The following is a 12536-nucleotide window of genomic DNA, read 5'->3' on the forward strand; positions in this document are numbered from 1 at the left end:
TGCTGGTTAGGTGCATTGGCCATGCTAAATTCTCCCTCAGTGTACCCAAACTGGCGCCGGAGTGTGTCGACTAGGAGATTTTCACAGTAACTTCATTGCACTGTTAATGTAAGCCTATTTGTGACACTAATAAATAACTTAAACATTGTTTGGACCCTGTTACCAGGGAAGGACGCTGAAGTGGGCAGTATAGAGACAAGGGTCAAGAGAGAACTGGATGGATTTCTGAAAAGAATATGGACAGGGAGATATGGGGAGAAGTTGGGTAACTGGAGTAGAGAGATCTGATGAGCAGGTGAGATTGAAGGATAAGTGGAGAAGGCGGTAAGTAAGTTGACTGGGAAAGGAAGAGGGAAGCTTATGTAGGGATGAGGAAACAAGGTTCAGATGGCTCGATTGAGGGTTACAAGTTAGCAAGGAATGAGCTGAAAAAGGGGCTTAGGAGGGCTAGGAGGGGGCATGAGAAGCCCTTGGCGGGTCGGATCTAGGAAAACCCCAAGGCTTTTTACTCTGAGGTGAGGAATAAAAGAATGATCAGGGTGAGGTTAGGGCCGGTCAAGGACAGTAGTGGGAACTTGTGTATGGAGTCAGTAGAGATAGGCGAGGTGATGAATGAATACTTTTCTTCAGTGTTCACCAAGGAGAGGGGCCATGTTTTTGAGGAAGAGAAGGTGTTACAGGCTAATAGGCTGGAGGAAGGAGGTGTTCGGAGGGAGGATGTACTAGCAGTTTTGAATAAACTGAAGGTCGATAAGTCCCCTGGGCCTGATGAAATGTATCTTAGGATTCTTTGGGAGGCAAGGGATGAGATTGCAGAGCCTTTGGCTTTGATCTTTGGGTCCTTACTGTCCACGGGGATGGTGCCAGAGGACTGGAGAGTGGCGAATGTTGTTCCTCTGTTTAAGAAAGGGAATAGAAATGACCCTGGTAATTATAGGCCAGTTAGTCTTACTTCAGTGGTTGGTAAGTTGATGGAAAAGGTCCTTAGGGATGGGATTTACGACCATTTAGAAAGATGCGGGTTAATCCGGGATAGTCAGCACGGATTCGTGAAGGGCAAGTCGTGCCTCACAAATTTGATTGAATTCTTTGAGAAGGTAACTAAGTGTAGTGATGAAGGTAGGGCAGTTGATGTCATATACATGGATTTTAGTAAGGCGTTTGATAAGGTCCTCCATGGTCGCCTTATGATGAAAGTAAGGAGAGGTGGGATAGAGGTAAAGTTGGCCGATTGGATAGGTAACTGGCTATCTGTTCGAAGACCGAGGGTGGTGGTGGATGGAAAATGTTCGGACTGGAGGCAGGGTGCTAGCGAAGTGCCACAGGGATCAGTGCTTGGTCCTCTGCTATTTGTGATTTTTATTAATGACCGAGAGGAGGGGGCTGAAGGGTGGATCAGTAAATTTGCTGATGACACCAAGATTGATGGAGTAGTGGATGAGGTGGAGGGCTGTTGGAGGCTGCAAAGAGACATAGATAGGATGCAAAGCTGGGCTGAAAAATGGCAGATGGAGTTTAACCGTGATAAATGTGAGGGGATTCATTTTGGGAGGACAAATTTAAATGTGGATTACAGGGTCAAAGGTAGGGTTCTGAAGACTGTGGAGGAACAGAGAGATCTTGGGGTCCATATCCACAGATCTCTGAAGGTTGCCACTCAAGTGGATAGAGCTGTGAAGAAGGCCTATAGTGTGTTAGCTTTTATTAACAGGGGGTTGGAGTTTAAGAGCCGTGGGGTTATGCTGCAACTGTACAGGACCTTGGTGAGACCACATTTGGAATATTGTGTGCAGTTCTGGTCACCTCACTATAAGAAGGATGTGGAAGCACTGGAAAGAGTGCAAAGGAGATTTTGCAAGCTCAGGCAAGTCATGGGGATTACAGATAGTGTGACATGAACCTAAGATCCCGGTGAGGCCGTCCTCATGTGTGCGGAACTTGGCTATCAGTCTCTGCTCAGCGATTCTGCATTGTTCTTGTGCTTGGCCCTCTGTCCACTCACATTGTCTGTACCTTTAAGACTTGATTACCTGTAAAGACTCGCATTCCAATCATTATCTTGTAAATTGAGTTTGTGTCTGTCTATGACCTGTTTGTGAACACAAGTCCTCACTCACCTGATGAAGGAGCTTGAGACTCCGAAAACTAGTGCCAAATAAACCTGTTGAACTTCAACCTGGTGTTGTGAGACTTCTTACTGTGCTTACCCCAGTCCAACGCCGGCATCTCCACATCATTTGGTGCTACTGCAGAAATAGAAAAGGAAGCAAAGGCTGCAAACCAGATCCCAATGCCTCGAGGGACGTCCTGTTCCGTGTTTTATTTCCAGTAATTTAAGGGATGTGGGCATCACTGGCAGGGCCAGCATTTTTTGCCCACTCCTATTTGTCCTTGAGAAGGTGGTGGGAGTCGCTTTCCTGAATGGCTGCAGTCCACAGTCCACACCCACAGTGCTGTTAAGTAGGGAATTCCAGGATTTTGACTCCAGGACAGTGAAGGAATGGCGATATATTTCCAAATCAGGATGGTGAGTGACTTGGAGGAGAATCTTCAGGTGATCAGGTGATGGTGTTGCTGCTTTTGTCCTTCTGCATGGTAGTGGTGATGGGTTTGGAAGGTGCTGTCTCAGGAGCCTTGGTGAGTTCTCAGAGTGTGTCTTGTAGATGGAACACACTGCTGCCATTGTTGCCATTGCAACACTGTTCGTCAGCGTTGGAGGGATTGAATGTCTGTGGATGGCATTTAGCGAGCTGTGTCAGTGACCTCCTCAAAATCTTCAGATGCTAAAACAATGTGGTCTTGTCTCAGAGCCACATGCAACAGATTCACCATCGCCCCAGGATCAGGATCATAGGGAGTGGGATAGCTTGATCGTGGTTTCAGGTAAAGCTTGGCACAACATTGTGGGCCGAAGGGCCTGTTCTGTGCTGTACTGTTCTATGTTCTATGAAATGGGTTGTTGTAACTTGATTTTGTGTCTCTGTGCCCTGTTTGAGAGCAGATTTCCACTCCATCTGACGAAGGAGCAGCGCTCCGAAAGCGAATGGTATTTGCTATCAAATAAACCTGTTGGACTTTAACCTGGTGTTGTTAAAACTCTTACTGTGTTTAGCCCAGTCCAATGCCGGCATCTCCACATCATTAGAAATATGTCGCCATTCCTTCACTGTCACTGGGTCAAAATTCTGGAACTCCCTCCCTAACAGCACTGTGGATGTCCCTACACCACATGGACTGCAGTGGTTTGAAGAAGGCAGCTCACCGCCTCTCAGGGGCAACAAATGCTGGTCTAGCCAGTGACACCCACATCCCATAAATAACGGATTGAATAGCCTCCTGTTCTCATTTCAGATTTAATAATTTTCCATCATGGCACGTTTCTGAGTAAATGTAATAACGGGTAGGGGAAAACAATGCAACAGCGTAGCTCAGAATCGGTATTCTTAAAATTCATTCTCAGGATGTGGGCAGCTCTGCCATGGCTGACATTTGTTGTCCATCCTTTGTTGCCCAGAAATGCTGATGGTGAGCCTTTTCCAGAGGCAGTTAAGAGTCAGTCACGTTAGTGTGGGACTGGAGTCATGCAGAATGAGTAAGGAAATCTGAAATGTTTGCTCATAAACGAAGCTGAAAATGGTGCCTCTTGCATGTAGTTTGCACACACCCAAGAATGTCAAACGCTTAATCTAATTTTATATTTTTTTGGGTTGAACTTCCATGCCCACACCCTCTGTGTCTCAGTGAATTTGAGACACATCTATCTGATAGAGCTGTTATCAGCATAGGCCAGGCTTTTGCCTGCGGTTTTCCAGCCCAATGCCTGGGAGCAATGGGAGCCTGGAGGCCCCCCTTGTGGTCTTGCTTACTCACCCTACTTCAGTGGCGCACATACTGATCTGAGAGCACCTCCTTGGGCGATCAGTCCAATTCACAGAAAAGCTCAGCTACCCCTGCCCTCCCCCCAGCTCCACCCCATCTGCGCCCTAACCGTGGAATATAACAGTCAGCAGTTGAAACAAGGGGAAGCAATTTGAAGTTGTTTATCCGAGTGCAGAGCTCTATTCAGGAACATTCTACACCACAAGCAAGTCCCAATTTTTTACAAAAGGTGTACGTGTTAAAAGGAATACTTGATCAAGGAACTGTTGTAGAGTGATGGAGGAAGAGTACCAGTCTGCAGGTAAGTAAACTGTAAGAAAGAAAGACTTACATTTATATAGCGCCTTTATAATCAGCAGGCTCTCAAAGCGCTTTACAGCCAATGAAGCACCTTTAGAAAAGTGGTCACTGTAGCATGACAGCCAGTAACTCCCCAAACTGCCAGAAACAACAATGTGATCATGACCATACCATCTGTTTTTACTGCTGTTAAGGGATAAGTATTGGCAAGGATACTCCCCTGTCGTCCCCCAAACAGTGCCATGGGGTCTTTTACAACCCTCTGAGAAGGCAGATGGGGTCTCAGTTTAACATCTAATCCAAAAAGCAGCTCCTCTGATAGTGCAGTTGGGGGTTCAGTGGGTCCTAAACAGGAACTTAATGGCATCCTCCCCTACCCCCATTTGTCAAGGGGGCTCTGAGGGCAATGGTAGCATCCTTGCTACTTGCTTAGGTAAAGTAATTACCTAAAGTTTCCACAAAAGGATCATGTCCATCTCTCCCCATCAGGGAGAGACAATTGGTCATGTATAACCAGAAGGGTACCACTCCACAAATCTGGGGCTGGGGGAGGAGGCAGCCATCCATGAACTACTATAGCTGGTACAGGGATAGAACCTGTGTCGTTGGCATCACACTCGAGCCATCTAGCCAACTGAGCTAACCAGCCCCCATCACTTGGGTGAAAATCAGGTGAATGACAGGGATCCTGTGAGCTTGCTGATCTGTATGGCTCAGTATCCCATATGATACAATACTCGTACTCGGGTATGACCTAGTCCCTTCTATCTAGATGATGTACATGTGGGTCTTGTTTATACTAAGTTGGGGAATGTGCTGATGTATGAGAGTAAGAAGTTTAACAACACCAGGTTAAAGTCCAACAGGTTTATTTGGTAGCAAAAGCCACACAAGCTTTCGGAGCTCCAAGCCCCTTCTTCAGGTGAGTGGGAATTCTGTTCACAAACAGAGCTTATAAAGACACAGACTCAATTTACATGAATAATGGTTGGAATGCGAATACTTACAACTAATCAAGTCTTTAAGAAACAAAACAATGTGAGTGGAGAGAGCATCAAGACAGGCTAAAAAGATGTGTATTGTCTCCAGACAAGACAGCCAGTGAAACTCTGCAGGTCCACGCAACTGTGGGGGTTACAAATAGTGTGACATGAACCCAATATCCCGGTTGAGGCCGTCCTCGTGTGTGCGGAACTTGGCTATCAGTTTCTGCTCAGCGACTCTGCGCTGTCGTGTGTCGCGAAGGCCGCCTTGGAGAACGCTTACCCGAATGTCAGAGGCCGAATGCCCGTGACCGCTGAAGTGCTCCCCAACAGGAAGAGAACAGTCTTGCCTGGTGATTGTCGAGCGGTGTTCATTCATCCGTTGTCGCAGCGTCTGCATAGTTTCCCCAATGTACCATGCCTCGGGACATCCTTTCTTGCAGCGTATCAGGTAGACAACGTTGGCCGAATTGCAAGAGTATGTACCGTGTACCTGGTGGATGGTGTTCTCACGTGAGATGATGGCATCTGTGTCGATGATCCGGCACGTCTTGCAGAGGTTGCTGTGGCAGGGTTGTGTGGTGTCATGGTCACTGTTCTCCTGAAGGCTGGGTAGTTTGCTGCGGACAATGGTCTGTTTGAGGTTGTGCGGTTGTTTGAAGGCAAGAAGTGGGGGTGTGGGGATGGCCTTGGCGAGATGTTCGTCTTCATCAATGACATGTTGAAGGCTCCGGAGGAGATGCCGTAGCTTCTCCGCTCCGGGGAAGTACTGGACAACGAAGGGTACTCTGTCCACTGTGTCCCGTGTTTGTCTTCTGAGGAGGTCGGTGCGGTTTTTCGCTGTGGCGCGTTGGAACTGTTGATCAATGAGTCGAGCGCCATATCCTGTTCTTATGAGGGCATCTTTCAGCGTCTGGAGGTGTCTGTTGTGATCCTCCTCATCCGAGCAGATCCTGTGTATACGGAGGGCTTGTCCGTAGGGGATGGCTTCTTTAACGTGTTTAGGGTGGAAGCTGGAGAAGTGGAGCATCGTGAGGTTATCCGTGGGCTTGCGGTACAGTGAGGTACTGAGGTGACCGTCCTTAATGGAGGTGCGTGTGTCCAAGAATGCAACCGATTCCGGAGAGTAGTCTATGGTGAGTCTGATGGTGGGATGGAACTTGTTGATGTCATCATAGAGTTGTTTCAGTGATTGTTCACCATGAGTCCAAAGGAAGAAAATGTCATCGATGTATCTAGTGTATAGCATCGGTTGAAGGTCCCGTGCGGTGAAGAAGTCTTGTTCGAACCTGTGCATGAAGATGTTGGCATATTGAGGTGCGAATTTGGTCCCCATGGCTGTTCCGTGTGTCTGGATGAAGAACTGGTTCTTGAAGGTGAAGACATTGTGGTCCAGGATGAAGCGGATGAGATGTAAAATTGCATCTGGAAACTGGCAGTTGTTGGCGCTGAACACTGAGGCCGTTGCAGCAATGCCATTGTCATGGGGGATGCTGGTGTAGAGTGCCGAGACATCCGCTGAGCTGAGCAGAATGTCACTGAGCAGAAACTGATAGCCAAGTTCCGCACACACGAGGACGGCCTCAACCGGGATATTGGGTTCATGTCACACTATTTGTAACCCCCATAGTTGCCTAGACCTGCAGAGTTTCACTGGCTGTCTTGTCTGGAGACAATACACATCTTTTTAGCCTGTCTTGATGCTCTCTCCACTCACATTGTTTTGTTTCTTAAAGACTTGATTAGTTGTAAGTATTCGCATTCCAACCATTATTCATGTAAATTGAGTCTGTGTCTTTATATGCTCTGTTTGTGAACAGAATTCCCACTCACCTGAAGAAGGGGCTTGGAGCTCCGAAAGCTTGTGTGGCTTTTGCTACCAAATAAACCTGTTGGACTTTAACCTGGTGTTGTTAAACTTCTTACTGTGTTTACCCCAGTCCAATGCCGGCATCTCCACCTGATGTATGAGGACAGCACTGTTCTAAGGTGTAACATGTGTGATATAACATTCCGCTGCTAAAGGTGTATCTATCCATTGACATCTCTGTAACCTTGTCTGTCCCCACCATGCCCTGCTCATTTGCTGCTGAAACCCTCATCCAGGTCCTTGTTTCCTCTAGGCTTTATGATTCCAATGCTCTCCTGGTCAACCTCCCACCTTACGTTCTCCATAAACTTCAACTCATCCAAAACCCTACTCACTCGCACAACATCTTATTCAACAACGTCCCGCTCCACTCGCTGACCTACAGTGGCTCACGCTGCAGCAATATCTTAATATTAAAATTATCATCCTTGTTATTGAATGTCAATCACCTCACTCCCACCCTATCTCTGTCCTCTCCTCCACACTCTTGCAATCTGTGTGCTCCTCTATCTCTGGCCCCTGACGCATTCCTGCTTTTAGTCGTTCCATCGACGGTAGCTGTGCCCTTCGAATCCAAGACCCTAAACTCGGAAATTTCTTTCCTAAACCTCTCTACCTCTTTCCTCCTTTAAAATGTTCTGCAAAATCCACCTCTTTGTTATCTGGTTGTCTGTCATCATATCTTAGTTGATTGTGATAACAAACCTTGAAACCCCTCAGGACCATTTTACCATGTTAAAAATACTATGTAAATGCATGTTGCTGTTGTGGGTCAGGGCAGTTTCCATGAAGGTAATTTGAGGATTAATTATTCCTTCATAGACTGATGGTTGCTTATAAATCCCCAAAGCCTGATCATGTCACAGGAAGTGGCTAGCTTTATTCCTCCTTTTCAAGATCGTTTTTCACTCTTGGTGATTATAATGTTTTAATATGATTGTGGTTGTTGCATTAGAATTGATGACTTGTTTAGAACTATTTTGTTGCTCTTGTGAGGACAAGGCACAGAAAGAGCATCCCACTGTTTTCAATCCATTTGCCCTTTGCAGCTAAGTTGAAGCTGATGTTCTTAGCCTAACCACCCACACCTACCAGCTGGTCTCTGCTATCTTGTTCTAGTGGCTACTCACAAAGGACTGTGAGGATTTTGCACAGTTTGACATAGGAAGTGTGGAGGTATTGGAGGCTTTGACGGGCTTAAAAATGGACAAATCCCCTGGCCCGGATGAATTGCACCCCAGGCTGCTGTGGGAAGCGAGGCAGGAAATTGCAGAGGTTCTGACGCAAATTTTTAATTCCTCTCTGGCCACGGGGGAAGTGCCAGAGGACTGAGGACAGCTAATGTGATTTCACTTTTCAAGAAGTGTGGTAGAGAGGAATGAGGAAATTACAGACCGGTGAGTCTCGTGTCAGTGGTCGAGAAACTATTGGAGAAAATTCTGAAGGAGAGAATTCTCTGAAAGACATGGGTTAATTAGGAATGGTCAGCATTGCTTTGTCAGAGGGAGGTCATGCCTAACAAACTTGATAGAATTTTTTGAAAAAGTGACCCACTGTGTGGATGAGGGAAGTACGGTTAATGTAGTTTATATGGATGTTAGCAAAGCCTTTGCCAATGTCCCACACGGGAGGGTGATTGAAGCATGCGAAATTTGGGGAAACTTTGCTAGTTGAATCCGTAACTGGTTTAGTAATAGGACACAAAGGGTGGTGGTAGAAGGCTGTTTAAGTGACTGGAGGCCGGTGTCCAATGGCGTACCATAAGGTTCAGTGCTGGGTTCCTTATTGCTTGTTATATATATAATTGATATAGATGATACTGTGTGGAGAATGATAAGTAGGTTTGCAGATGACACCAAGATTGGTAGGGTGATTAATAGTGAAGAAGGTTATGCAAAGATTTTAGATGGGTTGGTCAGATTGGCAGAGCAGTAGCAGATGGCATTTAACCCTGATAAGTGCGAGGTGATGCACTTTGGAAGAAGTAACAAGATAAGGGAGTATTTAAGGAATGGCAAGGCACTAGGAAGCTCAGAAGAACGGTGCTTATTCACAGATCCTTGAAGGTGGCAGAGCAGGTGAATAGGGTAGCTAAGAAGACATGTGGGTCACTTGTTTTCATCAGTCGTGGCATAGAGTACAAGAGCATGGAGGTAATGTTGGAGCTGTGCAGAATGTTAGTTAAGCCACAGCTGGAGTACTGTGTGCAGTTCTGGTCACCTCACTATGGGAGGGATGTGATCGCACTGGAGGGGGTACAGACAAAATTCATCAGGATATTGTCTGGGATGGAGTGTTTGAGCTCCAGGGAGAGACTCTGTAGGCTTGGATTGTTTTCTTTAGAGCAGAGAAGGTTAGGGGTGGGGGGGGGATGATTGAGAAGTATAAGATTATGAGGGGTAGACAGGGTGAATAGGAAGCAGTTGCTCTCCTTGATTGAGGGGTCATAGTTTTAGGGTAAGGACCAGGAGATTCAGAGGAGATTGGAGGGAAAACAAATTCACTTCGAGGGTGGTGAGAATCTGGAATGCGCTGCCTGGGAAGGTGGTGGAGGCCAGAAACCTTCCAACCTTTAAAAAAGTATTTGGATGAGCACTTGAAACATAATAACAGTTGTTTCTAGTGCTGGAAAATGGGATTAGTGCGATTTTAGTGGTAGTTATTGACTCGATGGGCCAAAGGGCCTTTTCAGCACTGTACGACTCTGACGTGCCATTCGTAAATGCCATCAATAAGTGTCACGGGGAAATTCAACCATAGGAAGCATCTTTCTCTTTCCTCCAGATGAGGTCCATAGATGCATCTCAGAAGTTGTTGGATAGCTGATGAGAGTGAAGATTGCTGTGTAAAAACTGGTGTGAGCAGTTTGTGGTTCAGATCAGAAAATATCTAGATAATGATGGCAAAAGGGGAGGATTAGTTAATGGTGATTGTGGAGGGTTGATATTGGTTTAGAGGGAGGGAGGGCAATGATTGGGGGCAGCGGAGAGTAATCAGGGGAGTGAGAGAGAATGATTGGATGTGTCAATGCATATGGATCAGGGTGAGGAATAGATGTTTGTTGGAGGTGGATATTGATTGTTGTGAAGTCATCTGGAGGGTGTGCTCTGTGAATATTGATTAATGAAAAGTAGGTAGGTATGTGAATAAAAGGAATAACAATTAAAATAAGATCTGTTTCTGCCGCTGGTCCTGTGGCCTCAGACTGCACAATGACATTGTCACTTGGAAAAAGAAGAAAAATTCCCGGGTTAAATTTGGAAAATAAGATTACTCAGCAGGTTTAATGATCAAGGCAAGAATGTGAGTGAAGGAAAAAAGAACAGTTTCTAAGCTTGACTAAGAATGAATAATGGGCGACTGCCATTTTGTTTTCATTCCTCAATAAATATCTAATTTCTATAATTTTTTTAAAACGAGAACATTTTTAAAAACAAAGGTTTGTTTTTTTATTTCATTGCCGAACCAATTTTCACACGTGACAGAAACATTCAGGATCATTTCAATTTCTTTTCATTCTCAGAAGCAGAAACAAAAGTAAGTTCAACCTGATGGAGACATCCTTTAATGTGATCAATTCTGATTATTTTTAATGTATCAGCAAAGGGGAAGTAAATTGTCAGGTTGATGTTCATCAACGAAAAGAGAGCTACTAACCTTCACCCCTTTGAAGGCCCGAATGCAGATTTTATTGATGTTTTGCATTTGCAGATACGATTTTAGTCCCTTAAATGCACATTTTATTTTGCATTTACAGATGTATATATGTTAGCTCCTTCTTTGTCTTGGAGGCTGTAAGCAGACAGAGAAGCAGCATGTCTCCCTTGGGGAGGCAGAGTGATTTGCTGCTGGAGGTTCGGGCAAGAGGGGGAGGGCAAGGGGTGGGGGCCAGTTTCCAGGGTCCCTGGCTGGTATTGTCTGCCTGGGAGCAGGGGGAGGTGCTGAGAATGGCCAACTGTCTGCCACAAAGCCTCTGTGATTCAGTGCAAACCGGGGCCACATACACACACACACACACACACACATAGAGAGGGAGAGTGTGGGCCTTTCCACACGCCTATTGTTGTTTGCTGACAGCTGCCTCACCCCCCCCCCCCCCCCTTCTCTACAGAACAAAAGACTTGGGAAGGCTCGCAGAGAGAGCAGACATTTCCACCTCACTTCAGGGCTTTGGCTGGAAGAAATAATAAATAAATAAGATTATATTGCTGAAGTGTTTCATTCTTTGGGGGAGGGATTTCTCGGTTTCCCAGCCCACCCTCCCATCCCCCCCTTGGGATCAGCTTCTACGAAGGTAAAAAGAAAGCTTTTTACTGTTTCTCGTTGTTGTCTGTGTGTGTTGTGTGTGTGTGTTGTGTGTGTGTGTCTGCTCCTCACATTCTTGGCACTTGTATTTGTTTTAACTTGTGCTGCTGAGAGACAGAAAAGAGGGAGCCTGCAGGCCTGAGGCTGGTACAAAGCTGAGGAGACCTCTCCTTGGGTATGGCTGTGGGGGGATAGAGGGGGGCTGCTGGCTGCTCTCAGGCCTGACACAGTATCGGTACTGTGGGGGAAAATTCTGCTGCACCTCCTGCTAGCTGTTTGTAGCTAATGTTATTTTAAAAGATAAATGTGCAGAAGCTGATTTGGTGGCTAGGCAGGAAGCAGGAAGGTTGATTTGGAAATAAAAGAGCATCAAGGCCTGGTTGGAAAGACACAGCCTGTCAGATAGACAACAAAACAATAATGGGAGGGTGTGTGGGGGGGGGGAGAGGAAGAAGAGTTGGTGTCGGTTCCTGTACGGCTTCCATGTGACATGTTAAACAGGCAATGTTACCAGAGTTATTAAACAGATAATCTTATCTAGAAACGGCCAAGAGACTGTAGCTGGGTGAAGTGAAGTTTACGCCATTATTCTCCCTTGCATCCCCTTCTGCTTCCGATATTCTGAGGCCAGTCTCGCTTTTGTGCTGCTTTCTAACCGGCCTCTTAACCCTTTAACCGCCCTGGCAGACAGCGAGTTGTGCTGAGAACTTTGCTTGTATAAAAGGATCATTGTTTTGTTGGCATCTCAGATCATCCGGGGAGGGCCTTTAGTTTATTCTCTTTGGCAGATAGAGATTCTGGATGTTTGGGGGACAGTTTGAGTGTGAAATAATTTTTATTCCTTCCTTTTGAGCCACTTGGCAACAGCTGTTCAAGCTGCTGGTGTTTGTGAAATAGGTTTAAAAGTAGCTAATGAAATATAATTATCCATCTCGGGTTGAGGTATTACTCCCACCTCCTGCCTCCCACAAAAATAGTTTTAAACTAAATTTTTGGTGAATTCTTGGTGGAGCGTGGTTCGGAGTACTCAGAGACTCTGTACTAAAGAGACCAAGCACCTGAAGTAGGAAGGCAGGTGCTCCTGGTATTTGAAGATGACATCTGCAGGAACAGGAGGGATGATGAGTTTTTCCTGGTGAATTTGTTTTAGCTATATTCTGCCCGAAAATGCCGGTGATAATCTCTGCTGCTGTGATTAT

General features: G+C 45.9%; 1 protein-coding gene across 16 annotated transcripts in view; it reads left to right on the top strand.

Moving 5' to 3' along the window:
* ldb1a (LIM domain binding 1a) overlaps positions 1–12536 on the top strand; it is a 113538-nt gene that overhangs the window by 52787 nt on the left and 48215 nt on the right. For 2 of the 16 annotated variants that reach the window (XM_078223017.1, XM_078223020.1), the window contains exon 1: positions 3933–4180. The exons of 9 other annotated variants lie outside the window; for them this stretch is intronic. In XM_078223017.1, the coding sequence (XP_078079143.1) occupies positions 4156–4180 (25 nt within the window). In that variant the 5' untranslated portion in view covers positions 3933–4155. Of the gene's footprint in view, positions 1–3789; positions 4192–10546; positions 10570–12536 lie in introns of those variants that run through there. 5 more of the 16 variants (XM_078223022.1, XM_078223025.1, XM_078223015.1 and 2 more) reach the window with 4 other exon arrangements.

This window comes from Mustelus asterias, chromosome 11, assembly GCF_964213995.1.
Source record: "Mustelus asterias chromosome 11, sMusAst1.hap1.1, whole genome shotgun sequence".
NCBI lineage: Eukaryota > Metazoa > Chordata > Chondrichthyes > Carcharhiniformes > Triakidae > Mustelus > Mustelus asterias.